The 15,193-nt window shown below is 36.7% G+C and overlaps 1 protein-coding gene and 2 pseudogenes across 4 annotated transcripts; 1 reads left to right on the top strand and 2 right to left on the bottom strand.

Moving 5' to 3' along the window:
* Positions 1-399: 399 nt before the first annotated feature.
* Positions 400-2,250, bottom strand: LOC137722234 (putative metallophosphoesterase At3g03305; annotated as a pseudogene). Its single transcript, XR_015961940.1, has 2 exons — positions 940-2,250; positions 400-639 (listed from the first exon to the last, which is right to left on the bottom strand). The product of XR_015961940.1 is annotated as a putative metallophosphoesterase At3g03305 (transcript).
* Positions 2,251-3,029: 779 nt separating this feature from the next.
* LOC148697686 (ycf20-like protein pseudogene) lies at positions 3,030-4,559 on the top strand (annotated as a pseudogene).
* A 316-nt stretch (positions 4,560-4,875) lies between these two features.
* On the bottom strand, positions 4,876-6,547 carry LOC137723772 (protein FAR1-RELATED SEQUENCE 7). Of its 3 annotated transcripts, none has more exons than XM_068462962.2 (3): positions 6,408-6,547; positions 5,513-5,993; positions 4,876-5,166 (listed from the first exon to the last, which is right to left on the bottom strand). In XM_068462962.2, exons 1-3 carry the CDS (start codon positions 6,413-6,415, stop codon positions 4,966-4,968), a joined length of 690 nt encoding a protein of 229 aa, XP_068319063.1. In that variant the 5' UTR covers positions 6,416-6,547; the 3' UTR covers positions 4,876-4,965. The 3 variants fall into 3 exon arrangements, with proteins under 3 accessions (XP_068319063.1, XP_068319065.1, XP_068319066.1); XM_068462964.2 differs by having other exon boundaries at positions 5,513-5,970; XM_068462965.2 differs by having other exon boundaries at positions 5,513-5,955; positions 6,408-6,540.
* Positions 6,548-15,193: the final 8,646 nt, after the last annotated feature.

Raw genomic sequence — 15,193 nt, 5'->3', positions numbered from 1 at the left:
ATTGTGCAAGTGAAAGCCAAATATAGGACTATTCAGATTTATCGGCTTTGTTGTAACTGAATTCAGATTAACAGACGGTGCAAGAATCTCTAATCTTCACGTATCAAATAGTATTGACAAGGCTAATTCTTGAGCAGGTTCACGTAACATACAAGATGCAAAAGAAAGATGAATTGCAAATCCCACATCGGTAGCAAGCAAGATACAAAAAGAACAAAAGTATCCCTTGCGTAGTGTAGATTAGCTAGGTAGGGGCCTAGGGCTGCCTGCTTTCCCAACACAATTTCTCAAATCGCAGGTACAAGTCGTCTCCAACCCCATACGTACAAATGCATTTGCCATGGCAGACGTTTAAGGCTCAAAGCATCAATTTTCCAGTTGTTTTGTTTCGTCACCTGACCCAAACCCAAGTTTGCATGAATGACTCCGCCCTAATCTGGTTACCAGCGAGTAACAAGGAATGCCGATACAACATGAAGAAATGTGAGACAAATTTCGCTTCCTGCAATGCGCATGTGGTATTTATACACTCCTGGTTTTGTAGGCAGTATAAGCCAACAGTAGTGGAATTGTTAGGCTATATCCTGGAAAATGGAGAACGGTATTCATCTCATATGCTTTGACGAGAGTCCTGCAATTCTGCAATCCAGAGACAAACGAAACATAGCAACCAAAGTAAAACATACATTAGTACAATATGCGATCACAAAGAAAACACAAGATGCATCTTGATTTGTTCCCTCATACTAATTACTTCAAAACGGTTCCCAGGACGACAGAAGAAAAGAATTTAGTTTGGAGACCCCGCAACATTTCAGAATGGTGTTGCAAGGTTCCAAACACTTCTCTTGCCTCCATTATCTTAAGAAGTCTGGAAAAGTATTCACATATTTATGACATGTATGTCAAGCAGAAATGGGGCAGTGAAAGAAACCTTACCATAAAATGCTTCCAACAAACTGCCAAGCAAAGAACTAAAAGTACATTCCGAATCCACCGGTTTCCAACATGGAAATTTGATTTCCTGCTACCTGAGTAATCATACCATAAAGATCTCCTTTCCTCTTGACCGCAGTCATCTTCTTTCTTCCCTGTAAACGAGAGAAAATGTTCTCTGGAGACTTGTTTTCAGTAGCCAAAGCCGCAGTCAGCATAAGAGCAGGAAAAACCAGAAAGAGGAGATGTGGATGAACCACCACCATAACATCTGGCGATCCAACGTACTCGTGTTTTCCGTTTTGATTGAAAGATTTAACCATCCACCCCATATAGGTCATGTATCCTTCATCCTTTCCGTCTGTGAAAACTTGCCCAATAAACCAGGGGAATAATATAAGGTAGAATAAGTATCCTAAGAAACCAAACCATGCTACGGGAAGCTTGCAGAGCTGAAAAACCAATCGTATAGCATTTACAAAGCCCTTATTCTTGTTAGTGAAATGTCTTAACTGAGAAAATAAGGATAGCTTGTGGAATAAGGAGAACAGAGGGTATGAAATATACAGCACACCAGAGCATTGGGTAATACAAGGCAGCCCATTGACAACCCATGACCATAAATTCCTTCCAAGTCCAAGAAATCGTAGTAGTAAGCCCATTAACAGAAAACGGCCTTAAATCAGATAACGTTGATCTGCCCATCAAGTCTGTTGATTCTATTTGCAACCAGTATCTGTAAGGGACTGGATCCTCAAAGGCTCTATGATTCCATGGAGTAACAAAATGATCTCCCCTGGAGTTATTATCCCCAATCATGTGCATGGGTGCCTCAAAGACCAGATTGAGAATCCAGGTCTTGAGTCATAGATCTTAGTCGTAACTGATGCAATTGGAGAAACAGAAAACACCAGGGCTCTAACTGTGCCGTAAGATAAAGGGACCATATCATGACATTCATAATCGTGATGGGTTGAAGATGTTGACATGAACTGTGAGTCCCACTGTGAGAATGATAGAGGAAAATGCCCGAAGGAAATCTTGCTTAATGGTTCTTGTGATCTAGAGTCCCACTGTGAGAGGTGCGTATCCAGTTGTGCTAATAGTTGATCAGTTGGATGCGCAAAGAGATTAGTCGGACCTCGTAAACCAACAGGCATTGTGCTATCAACTCCAACAAAGAGATGCTTCCGATCAGCAGTCTGGATGGAAATAAAAGGTGTAAAGCTTTTGAATTCACACACACTTGAGGGCATGGTAGCATCTGTAATCAAAGCATGGGAATTGGGAACGTACAATTAAAGTTGAACTCAATGTCAGGTAAACTTAGCACACAACGATAAGGCAGCTCTGACACTGAAAGTCTGAAAGTGAGAGGAATAATACCTGAAGAGTGACACTGTTGACATTCCGACTTCTGCCCAAGTGGCCACTAATGCTGTACTTTGAAAAGAAATCAAAGGAGCCGCCGAGCTGTGGGACGCCAAAGTTGTCGTGATTTCCTCTGAGATCAAAGAAGAGGGTCTTGTCAAGTCGACTCCTTTTGATGACGTCTTGCATGACGGTGTGGTATTCCAGCCACTCGTCCTCATTTTGCTTCATTGTCAACAAATCCTTGCTTTTTCCATCTGATTAATAATTATATATGAAAATCCAAATATAAGTATGCACTGATCAAAACTATGCCTGTGAGCCTGTGACTGCGAGATTATTGTTATGATTCACTAAATATGTTTCATGTCATCCATCATCCAGTAAAGGGTCGTTGGATGTCAGATTACTCGGCTTGTTAAATAAATTCATTTGCAGTTTGCTTTCTTTTCTTCATTTCATTTGGTTAATGGATGATTGATATGAACAATTTGATCAAATATAGCAAGCCTCACTCACTCTGGTTTGAGTATCAACTTTGCCATGGAATCAATTAGGCTCCACCTCACTCTCCAAAATGGGTTTGTGTTTATGTTGCAGTTTTTGCACTCCCCACCATCATATTCGGAATGGTTTACATAACTACATAAGAATCAAACTCACCTAAACCACCTTAACAATCCTTAACCTTTGAGTGATCATCATTACTGTTCAAATTGAAGGCTTGTGTACTAACAATCTCATTTTCTCTTCTTTCCATCATTCTAGTTCATGGCCTCTCGAACGGGAACTGCACCAGCACTAGAGAATCAAATCCCTGAAAGATCATATACAACTCCTGCAACTTGTCTGATCCACAACTGTTGCAGTGAACCAACTTTCAAGATCCAAACTTCAAACATTCGCATAAAGTCTGTGCCCTTCCCTTCCCCCCAAAGGCGGTATACGTATTTTTAGGTCACTGAAAATTTGTTTTCCTTTATGCTATATCTGACTGAGCTTTTGCATTTTCATTCTGCTTTGTTGTTGTTTACAGAATAAAGTCAACTGCATTATATCTGTATATGAACGGATGACTTGACATTTCTCCTATTTCTATGAATACCTTAATAATTAGTGGAATCCCTGAACCATTCTAAATAGCGTGAGTTGCATGCATCCTTGCTGCATAGACCTGCTTCTGTTGTTCTAGCATTCTTTCTTGGATTTCCTCTTTTTGCTCTGCTGTGTCCCTACCTATTTCCAAGCTCCAGAAAATTATTATGTGGAATGATGCCCAAATTTGCTGCAGATCTTCCAAGATCCTGCCTTCACTAAGACCAGGTTTGCCTCTCATCCTGTGGCCACTGACCATAGACGTAATGGACCTTGAATGGATCAAAATAGATTCTGCTTAGGCCACTTACAGAGAATGATTTCAGTCATTTTGGACTTTTTGTTGGCAGTCAACAGTTGATACAAACAGGCCTTTTCTTTTTGGTTTAGTTCACAATAATATATATCCACGTCAGTCGTCAAATAAAAGTCCTGCAAACTGTATTTAGGAGTTATACTGATGCCTTCTTCTTTCATGAGAATATGTTGATGCCCTTCTTAACATGCTTATTTTTGGTATGCTGACACAGTTTTCAGTCAACAAGACAACGGGAGCCCTTGCCTTGGACACAGGTGGGATTCCTGATAACGGTGGGCAAGAGGGCATCAATGGCAACAACTCTAATCTCAATGCCGCCCGATTGGGTCGGATAGTGACTGCAGGTGGAAGACAGCTATTGGAGAAGCTGAATTTAGCTAGGAGAAAGTTCCCATGAAAGTATTTCTTCTTCTTTTGGGTTTCTACACGGCAAATGCATTGGCTACAATCCTTGGGCAGACTGGGGATTGGGATGTTCTGGTTGCGGGTGTAGTGGTTGCCACCATTGAAGGTATTGGTATGCTTATGTATAGAAAGCCCCCCTCTCAATCAAGTGGGAGGCTCAAGTCTTTTGTCATGATGGTAAATTACTGGAAAGCCGGTGTGTGCTTAGGTCTCTTTGTGGATGCTTTTAAATTGGGTATGGTTCTACCGACCTCAAGTCTGGAAGATGGAGATTTAGTACTAAACTCGTGTTTTTAAGTTTTAACACCCTTGATCCGTCGGTAGGTTGTCCGGTCCAGATCCACGTTTATCCTAAGATGACCAATCTCAACTAATTTTTTGCAAATAAATGTATGCCCTGTCTTACTAAATGTACAAAGGCACTGTCTTACTAAATAAACAAATTTCTCTCATCTTTTTACATGTTGAATTTCTTGAATTATGCCTCCGGAGGATGGGATCATAAGAAGTTTTCCCCCTAATGACCGCCAGTTTCGGTATCGCCAGTTTCAGGGGTGGTGGCGATGACAATGGTAGTGGCGGGAATTGGATCAGAATGAATGGTATAACTTCACCCCCATAGTGCACAGAATTATGGCTTAGCCTCTGAACTCTAGCATGCTACATTCTACACTCGTGCCAAGTGACAACCATACGAGCATTCATATACAGGGTTGGCTAATTGTAACAAAACACAGCTAAACTCGTACTTAAGATTTCGAAGTAATACTTCTTCCGCAAAATGAAATAAAATTATAAAACTAATCTGCACATATTCAACGTACATTAGAATGCCGGGCCTATCCGAGGCTACGACAATTTTTCCCTTCAGATTCAAGCTCCTTGACATTGTCAACAACATGCTGAAGTTTCTTCGACAGGTCTTGCGTATGTTCCTCAATGTGATTAAATAGAAGATCAACTATTTCTCTAAGTGCAGCAGACCGCTTTCTCTCAAGGAACAGCTCGTTAGTTAACTCTGCAATCTTTGTCTTATCGTCCTACAAACACATGACAGAATGAAAAAGAAAAGAAGCATAAGATCAATGAAATTCAGGTCACACTAACGCGGTACAAGATGTAATGTCAGATTCTAGGCCTGTTAACTAATGTAATTCTTAAACAAAATCCTAAGAAATATGTCATTGAGCAACATGTGCAGTCGCGCAGATATAGTAAGAGCTCTGTAGCCACCAAAAATCCCATTTAATTGACAAAATTAAGTTGCAGTACCCCGATATAAGATTGTTTCCGAGTCTAATATTAACATATGCATGACGCAAAACAAAAAAATTTCTTAGAACAAATTGAAGTCAATAAAAACTGTAAAAGATCATGATAACTTACCAGTACTTGATCATCGATGAGTCCTTTTGGAGCTTTATTGGGAGTCAATGCATGAGTGTGCTCCTTAACGAACCATTTAACAACCCAGTTCCCAACACTGAGTTTCTTGATGGACAGCATTGCCCTACAACCTACCCTAGTCTGAGTCCGAGGCTTTAGTGTCTTCTTGTCACGCCTGTCAGGCTTTCGGAAACCCTCTTTGTTGCATACCAATGTCCTCCCAATGACGGTTCCATCATGTTTGGATCGATACATATCGTTCATACGAGTAACGAAACCCATACGTGTGGCATAGGCATTATAAAATGCCAACGCACTTTCTTGTGAGTCGAATTCCTGACCCACATACGGCTCATGTGGTTGGACCAGACTTGATCCATCTTTACAAGAATTTCGAGTCCTTTGATCATCATCATGATCCTGTCCAAAAAGATGACTCATATCTACAAGAGAAGTTCCTACAGATGCACCATCAGATTCACTACAATAAACAAATATTTACATCAAGTTGAGAACAAATTATAATCCACCGCAACATAAATTCAATTCATGGAACCCTAAGTATCCATTCCTGCTGCTAGTCTCCTATACATGATCACTATCTGTGGAATTCCCAAATCCGAATTCATATATTATCTAATAATATCTAAGCAGATTTAATTTTAATTTTAATTTTAATTTTAAAGCATTGGGAGGATGAAGCTGAAACAACACATTTACACGAGTTAAAAGAAACGAATTTCCATATTATTCCATGATTCTAGCCAAGAAATACTAAGATTCCCAAGACTAATCACAATCGCACCCAGAAACTCAAAGGAAATTGCAAGACCCAGTTGAATTCAATTGACAGAAAATCAACAAGGAACCCTAAGTAATTGAATTTCAAACTTACTGAGTCATTGAAGTTTTCTATAAAACCCGAAATGCTGGCACAGTGGCAGTGGCGGCTAAGATGCACACAGACAGCAACCGTGTTTGTTTAAAGCGCCAAGCTCAGGCCTTGCGCGATACGGAACTGGAAGAGGTTTTCCGGAATTTCATAGAAATAAAAAAATAAAATAAAGTTCCAGACTAAATGTTTTTTTTTATTATTTTTAAACAAACGATAATATCTACAAAATGGGAGTTGATTTAATCTCATAATAGATTAGTAACAATGTGGTTTAAATTTGCTTTTGATGAAAATCGAACTTGAAGCCTCACTTACGAGTAAAATGGAACCCAACCAGACAATATTATTAAGTGGTTCCAACCTAAATGTTGTTCACAAATTTTTTTATTGTTTCAAGAAAGGGAGTTTTAACGAATATTTCCGATATTGTTCATTTTTAACTAAAATGACATTTTTGCTTTAAAAAGTCACTTATAGTACTATTCACTTACAATATCTTTTTGTCATTTTAATTAAAACTTAAAATTTTCAAATCATTTTCATTAGTTTTCTTTTCAATTAACTGGTAAACCCACTTTTACATTTCATGTTACGTTTTCTTAATACTCGTGCCAAATATTTTGTGAAATCACAGAATTGATGTCATAAACTTCTACAAAAATTATGAAGATTACTCTTCATAAATCTTTTTTATTTTTTTATTTTAAACTACTAATAAATGTGACTTCAAAACTTTAAAATTTGGACAAAAAGAATTCAATGAACTTTCATCAACTATAAGGACAAAAACTGACCAACATGCTTGACCCATTCAAACAATTTTACTCATACACCCCTAACGCCTTCGGCCTTTGCCCGTTCATTTTCGAACGTCTCACAGAATTTTCCCATTTTGCTTCAAATGGCTTATAACGTTTTTCTTAATGTTTATTCAAAATATTTGGAAAAAACCACAAATGTGAGATCAAATTTACTGTTGAACCAACGGATAAATAACATAACAAGAAAATTTAAGGAGGCAATAATTGTGAGAGATCAAAATTACAAATTTTACAATATAGTGCATTTCTAGAAAACAAAACGCAGACTAGGTAGTGACTAGTGGATATTTAAACAGGAGACTGTTAGTTATGTGCATGTGAAATTTTTGTTGAGTACGTTTGTTCCTCGATATTGAATTTGAATAGGTTGTTGAGTTATATGCTTGATTTCCATCTCTCTTTATTCTGCAACTAAATTAAATACAATGCATTGTTATATAACTTATAACCAAAACCAAACCATATAAATCAATGTAAGATAATCGAATAGACGGCTTTCCGCAATTAAGTAAATTGTGTCGTTAATGATCGATGTTCACCATCACATAGTAAGTAGTTCACAGATTGAAACTCACATAGATTCTTGTGGAATTGCACGACAAAACTCCAAAAACACATCTTACTTAGGTGCTGGACAAATGACTGGTGCCAAACATAGCTTTGATAAGGCTAACACTTTTGACTGCACTTCTCACGTACGTTCCAATCCTCAGTTTCTTGATGGATACCGTACCACTGCCTTACAGCCAACACGAGCAATGATAAAGCCATCCAACCTTGAACGACTGAACGAGATAGATTACTCACAACAACTTACGCGTTCTGAAACCTCTTCTTGCTGCGTAGAACGCTTTGTAAAATGCATGCATGTGCATCTGCTGTGGTTTCAAATTCCTCGCCAGCATCTGCGCGATTAGCATTTTGCTCCACTCTTGAACAATTTTGAGCTGTTGCTTCCTGAATTTGCACAAGACTAGAAGCCTCCTAAATGTCCTCATCCTCAACGCAAGTTGCTAGAATTGCACCATCCAGCCATCCATTCATCTCCATGTTTTGAAATTCACACTCTCACTTTCAATTTCCTTCGTATCAAGTTAAAGAACAAGCACATATGAGAATGGGGGCCGGATTAATCAGCTAACCCGGCCCACATAGATCCTTTCTCTTCATCAATCAAGTTGATCATCAGCCCTGCCTTGACATCCCACGAGCCTGTCTGTGGGTTCCTCCGATTTTGGGCCTCCCCTCCTCACTAGACTACTCTTGGTTTTTTGTTTTTTTGGTCAACATACCACCATTTTTTCTTCAATACACATCTTATTTCAATAAAAAAGAAAAACATACACATTTGATTAGTAACCGTTTGATCAAAATGAAGAATAACTTAAGTTATAACCGGTTGAATAAACCCGAATTGCGAAGTGCATATAGGATAAAGTTTGAGATCCCGCGAAAATTGTCCCAAACACACTAATCCTTCAGCCAAATGCAAATCCAGATTCCAGATGCACGTATTGGAGATTTTAGAATTCAGAAAGGGAAGTCCAATGTAAAAACTTTTATTTCTCTCCAATGTACAGATACATATGTTCAAATTACGTACAACCAAGAAAAACATGAAATTTGTTTTGCTTTTAGTGATATTTATTCACCTGATATTGCTCTGATTTAGTGAACCACCATGTGAGTGAAGATGGTTGCATCGCCGTGCCATCCCATCATGCATCACTGTTGCAGCTAAACAAGTCATGCAGAGAGAGAAGTGGGAATGGAAGAGGGAAAATCACACCCCTATTTTCTCCGCCTTTACGGCTTTACCTGCTGCTTATCTATTATTTGTCATTTTGTCACCCTCCCGTCCGCGATACAGTAAAAATGGGTTAATTATGTATAAAAATAAATTTCATATTGTAATAAGTTATGATTTTTAAGTCCGTGTTAAGAAAACTCGCCTTCATATAGTAAAAACTAAACATATGCTACGTCACAAATAAAAAATTAAGATAAACTAAAATATTTCTTTAAAGTTATTTGGGACAATACGTTATTTTTTAGAGTTGTACCACATCTTTGAGCTTGTGGGTATATAATACATTTTCAACATGTATAACTTCTTATTGAAGCCAAAATACTTTTAGTTTCTCAAGCAACAAAGAAGGATGCCCGGTTTGGTACCCTTAGTCTAAGATTAGACAAAGAGCAAGGAGGATATGAAGCACTGCCGGGTAGACCATGGCTCCAACCGGGGTGGTTCATGACTGGGCTAATAAAAAGCAATCTCAAGCAAGGAAACATGGGATGGAAGGCGGAAACAGCTTGGCTTTGTTACATAGAAAAAGGACTAAGGAAATTGAGTTTCCATAGTGGCGATGGTGGCGTTAGTTGACCTGGTTGAAAAATATAGAATATATTCTGCTAGCCAAATCACACTAGTGCGATTCATTTGCCCTACTATCCTATGGAGCAATTCAAACTCTTAGTAAGACTAGGCTCGGACGACTTGTTCTATTCTCGCTGAGGTCAGGGAAATGTTAAAGAGAGCACTATACCCATAAAACTTTAGTTAAAGATAACAAAGTAAAAAAAATTAATATTTTTAACTACACTTTAAGTATTGTTCAAAAAAAAAAACAAAAAAAAAAACTACACGTAAGTAATAACTTTCTTAAAGTTATAAAATTGATTTGGTCTCTACGATTATCGGACTATATATATAAAAAATTTACTGTATAATATACAAAATACATTCATGCTAGATGGTTACTCTTGCTCTTAGCCCACAAATATGTGTACGTGTATTTTAAAATTATGGCTCTATACATGTTTTCCTTAACCCATAAGAATATAATGTTTATTCCCTTTTTATATATTCCCAATTCATATATATGAGAGAGAGAGAGAGAGAGAGAGAGAGAGAGAGAGAGAGAGAGAGAGAGAGAGAGAGAGAGAGAGAGAGAGAGAGAGGGAGAGGCTGGGTAGCTATTATAGCGAACCTTGGTCATATTGGGGGTGCCCATGTTTTGGTGCATGCTCTGAATTTGTGAAACATGAAGGCCATTAATTCAAGTAGTGCATGTAACGTAACCCATGCTTTGCTTGATCGCAAATTCGCAATCACCACATCTAGATTAGAACGCAGTTCAGCATATCAATCTATAGAAGAGCAAATTACGTTTACGGTCGGCATACATACATGTGTAAGTATTGCATATGATCACGATTACTACTCCACGATCAAGTCCTATCATGATCCGTTAGTCTGTAATTGTCGATATGGGCACCACGTCATCAGTTAACAAAAGTTTTAATGGAAAACTTAATAAATGTACGAAAGTATCCCAAAACTATAACTAGACTGGGATGAAAAAAAAATTATATATGAAATTTTAAAAGCCAATAAACTTCAAGGTATCAGACTACAACAAATCCACATTGAGACATAGATGTAGATTTATTGCATCCAAAGGGAGTACCATTGAATGGAAGCCATGTGTTGATATTGGTATGTTGCCATTGCCATGTGTATCTCATGCCTCTATTTAAAGTACTTGCGCAGTATTTTGACTACTATATATTGTAATTCACTTCAGTTAACTTGTGGATGATCAATGGGTCGACATGGCCTCAGGGAGCTAATGGTCATTTCAAACAAAAGACGGTGAAATTTGAAAGATAAATGTTAAGAAGACTGTTTTAAAAGTGGAACACTTTATGATTTCATATTTTATATTTTTTATACAATATTTTATGGGGAAATTTTATTTGAACCTAAAAACTTCTTTCTACATTCAACTTAAATATTTGGGAAATTTTACTTGAACATTTATAACTTCTTTTTACACCCATATTATTTTTAATTAAAGAATTAATTAATATCTCTTTAAACCCAAACTTACTATCTAAACTACCCTCACAAACTCAATTCAAAATGTAAATTTATCTTTACACCCATTTAGAAAATAAAATTCTAAATTGAATAGTTTGGTGAAGTTTCTACTTGTTTAAGGGAATGAAAGCTTTCTAGAGTTCGATTTGTGTGGACAAGTCAAATAATTTGATGAATTTTCTACTTGTTTATGAATCTTGTGAGACCACCATAACAAAAAGTCGGCTAAACATTCTAATCTAACAACAGTCCTCATCACTTTTGGATTCCTAATGAACCAATTTTCAGTAGCTGTGCCATTCTTTCTTTTTTTTGTTTTTCTTTTTTAAGCAACGGCATGAGTTTGTATTAATAGAGATCCAAAAAAAAAAAAAAAAAAAAAGTAGCAGATTACAAAGTATGGGATAAATCCTGCAACACTAATAACTACAATCAGCTAACAATATGCTTATTTACTTTTGTGAGTGTTACTATTATGATCGCAGTGAGCTACACGATCGTCACCTTTTCTCTTTTTACTACTTTTTTCCTCAATTTTTACCTATCAAATCATAAGCAATTAGACTCTTAAAGGTAATGACCACACACAAAGCATAGCAAACCCAAAAACCCATCCTCTCAACTTTCAGCGTTGATGGTCGTGAATTGAAACCCAAAAACTCATCTTTTCAACTCTTAGAAAAATTGAAATCAAACGAAATTGTTTTTGCATAAATCGATTCATACTTCAAAATCACTATCCATCAATAAAAAAAAACTTGTTTTTAGCTCTTAGATATTGTGGGTTTGTTGATAACTTTTATTTTTATTGTTAATTTCATCTTTCACCTGATGGTAATTATGCAATAGGATTAAAAAGACAACTCTCATTAAATTTTAAGTTTGGTGTAGAAAAATGTTACATGGTTTTAAATAAAATTTCTCTAGATATTTTTGCCATTAAACACTCCACTTTACCCCTAAATTAATGTGAGATAAGAAAAATATATTGAAAGGAGATGAACAGAAAAATATATTGAAAGGAGATGAACCCATATTAGCCTCACCAATGCCTGCTGCTTTCCAGCATCTTCTTAACTGAGGGGGGTGAATCTTTTGTGTCAGCGTCTTCTCTTTTCAGGCTCTTTTTCCGTTCTCTTTGTTCCCATCCTATATTCTCCTCCTCCTCCTCTTTATTGCTCACCTCCTTCAACTGACAAATGCTGAAAGCAAATCAGGGCCTAAACAGTTTTTAAGTGTTACAGAGTCGGCAATGTGGAGAATCACGACCAAGGGTACCTTGTATAGAAGGCGTTAGATGCCAAAGCTTGTGAATGGTAAATGGGCTGTTATGGAAGGCATAAGTTGCCTTGAAAAATCACCAGCAAATCTCTAGTGGGGTTTGAGGTGGAAGTGACAGTGAGTGTAAAAATACATTTTGATTTTGTTTTTTGTTTTTCAGTTTTATGCAAGGGTGAATTAGGAATTTGAATAAAATATTTTTAGAGTTTGGTGTAAAAAGAGGTTGAATGGGTTTTAATAAAATTTCCCTATTTTATAATATCGGCACATAAATTAAAGTTAAAATATACGCTTGCAGATAATTTATAAAGAGTTCCATATTGAAAGAGTCTCCTTAGCATTTCTCAAATTGAAAACTAAGATGTTCTTGTTCATATATAAAAGGGTAATGCTAAGGTGACCAAATTTATAGGGAATTGTTATTGGCACTCAAAAAATATCATTCTACACTCCAAACTTTCTATATTTAGAAAGAAAAATACACTTGTGAGGAGTGTAGAATAAGATTTTTGGAGTGACAATAACACTTCCCAATTTATATACTAAATATTGTAAATAACATAACATGAAAGTTGATTATTAAATTATTATTTAAGTGTTAATTAACGTGCTTATTTTTTAGGATAATACTAAAAAGACCAAAATTTTAAACTAAATTTGCAAACCAAATGATGTGTCACCAATAAGAAATAAACACATTAATCAATGCTTAAGTAATAATCTAATCATCAACAACCATATTATGTGGTTTGCAAGTTTAGTTTAAAATTTTTAATTTCTCTAGTATTATCCTATTTTTTTATTGGTGACACACTATTTAGTATGCAAAATTTAGTCTACAAATTTAATATTCCTAACATTATTCTATACAAAATATATAATTAGGGTTAAGCCATTTTCCCGAAAGAAGATCCTCTTTGAATCCACTTTGTGGGAAACCTAAGGATCCCCAAATCCTAATCGTCTATCGTACATCGTGCGACCAGTTTTCATCATATACTATTTATGTTTAATTTTAAATAAAAAAAGTCAAATACTTTCTGACCGTACGATACATAATAAATAACTAAGATGTAGGAATTCCTAAAATTTTTACAAAGTGGATCCGAATGGGATCCAATTCCCATTTTGCCAACCCTAGATGGTCACATTGCTTAGTAGTTCTAGCCTCTAGGTCAAAAGTCATACTTCTCCATCTCTCTCTAAATTTTCCTTTCATGATTTTCTCTGTCTAAGAGCGATTAGGATTCTCTCTCCTCTTCCTTCCATCTCTTTTTATTCTTTCCTCTTACATTCTCTATTTTGTTTTTTTCCTTTAATAAAAAAAATTAATATAAAATATTGATTTGATTAACCATAATCATTTAAATAGATGGGAAAGGAAGAGGAAGAAGAAAATCCTACTCCTAAAAAGAGGGCCAAGGTAAGGTTAGGCATGATGATGATTTAGATTAACGAGAGCATATTTTTAATTTTTACAGTGGTAACAGGCTTTGATTAATAATTGCTAACTTAGTTATTGATAAAAATAAAATTTAAAAAAAGGTAGAGGGACATGTGTTTTACCGTCTTTGATTCCTTCTTTAATGGTCAAACTTGTAGGGAGGTGTTTTTCGAAGCCTTCGAGATGAATCTCACTCTCTATCTCTCTCTGTCTCTCTCTTCCTTTCTGCACCACCTTCCCGGTTCAGCCCTTTATTTATTTATTCATTCTCTCTCTCTCTCTCTCCACTTAATTTGTCACTCTCTGTACCCTAACCTTATTCAAATTTTGAAATAGCCTTCGTATACATATATACACGTACGTGTGCATACATATAAGCGCACATATATGTTCCTATATACTACGTATATCTAAGAATATACCCTTCTACAATCAATTAATATTAGTACGTGTATTACTATTGGGGAGATATATATATATATATATATATATATATAGGTACGTACTTGCAGGATGAAAAAAAATGATAATATAGAGTTCAGTGGAATATATAAATTATTAAGGAGAGATAGGGCAGAGAGGCAGAGTTTTTCTTTTTTGTTGACAAAAAACACTGAAAGTGAAGGGAAGTGTATATATATATTTGAGAGAAATGGATTTGAAAGCTTGAGTGAGTACAATTGAGATAAAATCTATATATAAAGAGAGAAGAAAAGGGTGAATAGTGTTTTGGTGTCATCAAGTTTCAACAAAAAGAATTGAACAAAAATGCTCCCAAAACAAAAAAACTTCAAAGCCATCCCAAAATAATGCATCAAATAAGGCAAGAACATTTTCATTATTTTAATAGTAATTTTTAATAATTAATTTTCGTGTGTGTGTGTGGGGGTTATTTTTTATTTTTTATTTATAATTTGTCACATCCCGCCCTGGGCGGGACCACTTCCCGGGCCCGCTCCACCACCGTAGCACGATATTGTCCACTTTGGGCTTACCATTCCCTCACGGTTTTGTTTTTGGGAACTCACGAGCAACTTCCCAGTGGGTCACCCATCATGGGATTGCTCTAGCCTCCTTCTCGCTTAACTTCGGAGTTCCTACGGAACCCGAAGCCAGTGAGCTCCCAAAAGGCCTCATGCTAGGTAGGGATGAGAATATACATATAAAGATCACTCCCCTGAGCGATGTGGGATGTCACAATCCACCCCCTTTAGGGGCCTGATGTCCTCGTCGTCACACACGCGACCAGGGTTAGGCTCTGATACCAAATTGTCACATCCCGGCCCGAGCGGGACCACTTCCCGGGCCCGCTCCACCACCGTAGCACGATATTGTCCGCTTTGGGCTTACCATT

Source organism: Pyrus communis, chromosome 4 (genome assembly GCF_041283825.1).
Source record: "Pyrus communis isolate YQ-2024b chromosome 4, ASM4128382v1, whole genome shotgun sequence".
Taxonomy (NCBI): domain Eukaryota; kingdom Viridiplantae; phylum Streptophyta; class Magnoliopsida; order Rosales; family Rosaceae; genus Pyrus; species Pyrus communis.
Note: the sequence above shows the minus strand (reverse complement) of the source record. Positions and strands in the feature narration are given on the sequence as shown.

Bases quoted from the DNA above. Each gene is read 5' to 3' on its own strand.
- LOC137723772 (XM_068462962.2), bottom strand. The intron at 5,167-5,512 runs GTAAGTTATCAT...ATGTGTTTGTAG, and splicing joins TCATCGATGATCAAGTACTG to GACGATAAGACAAAGATTGC.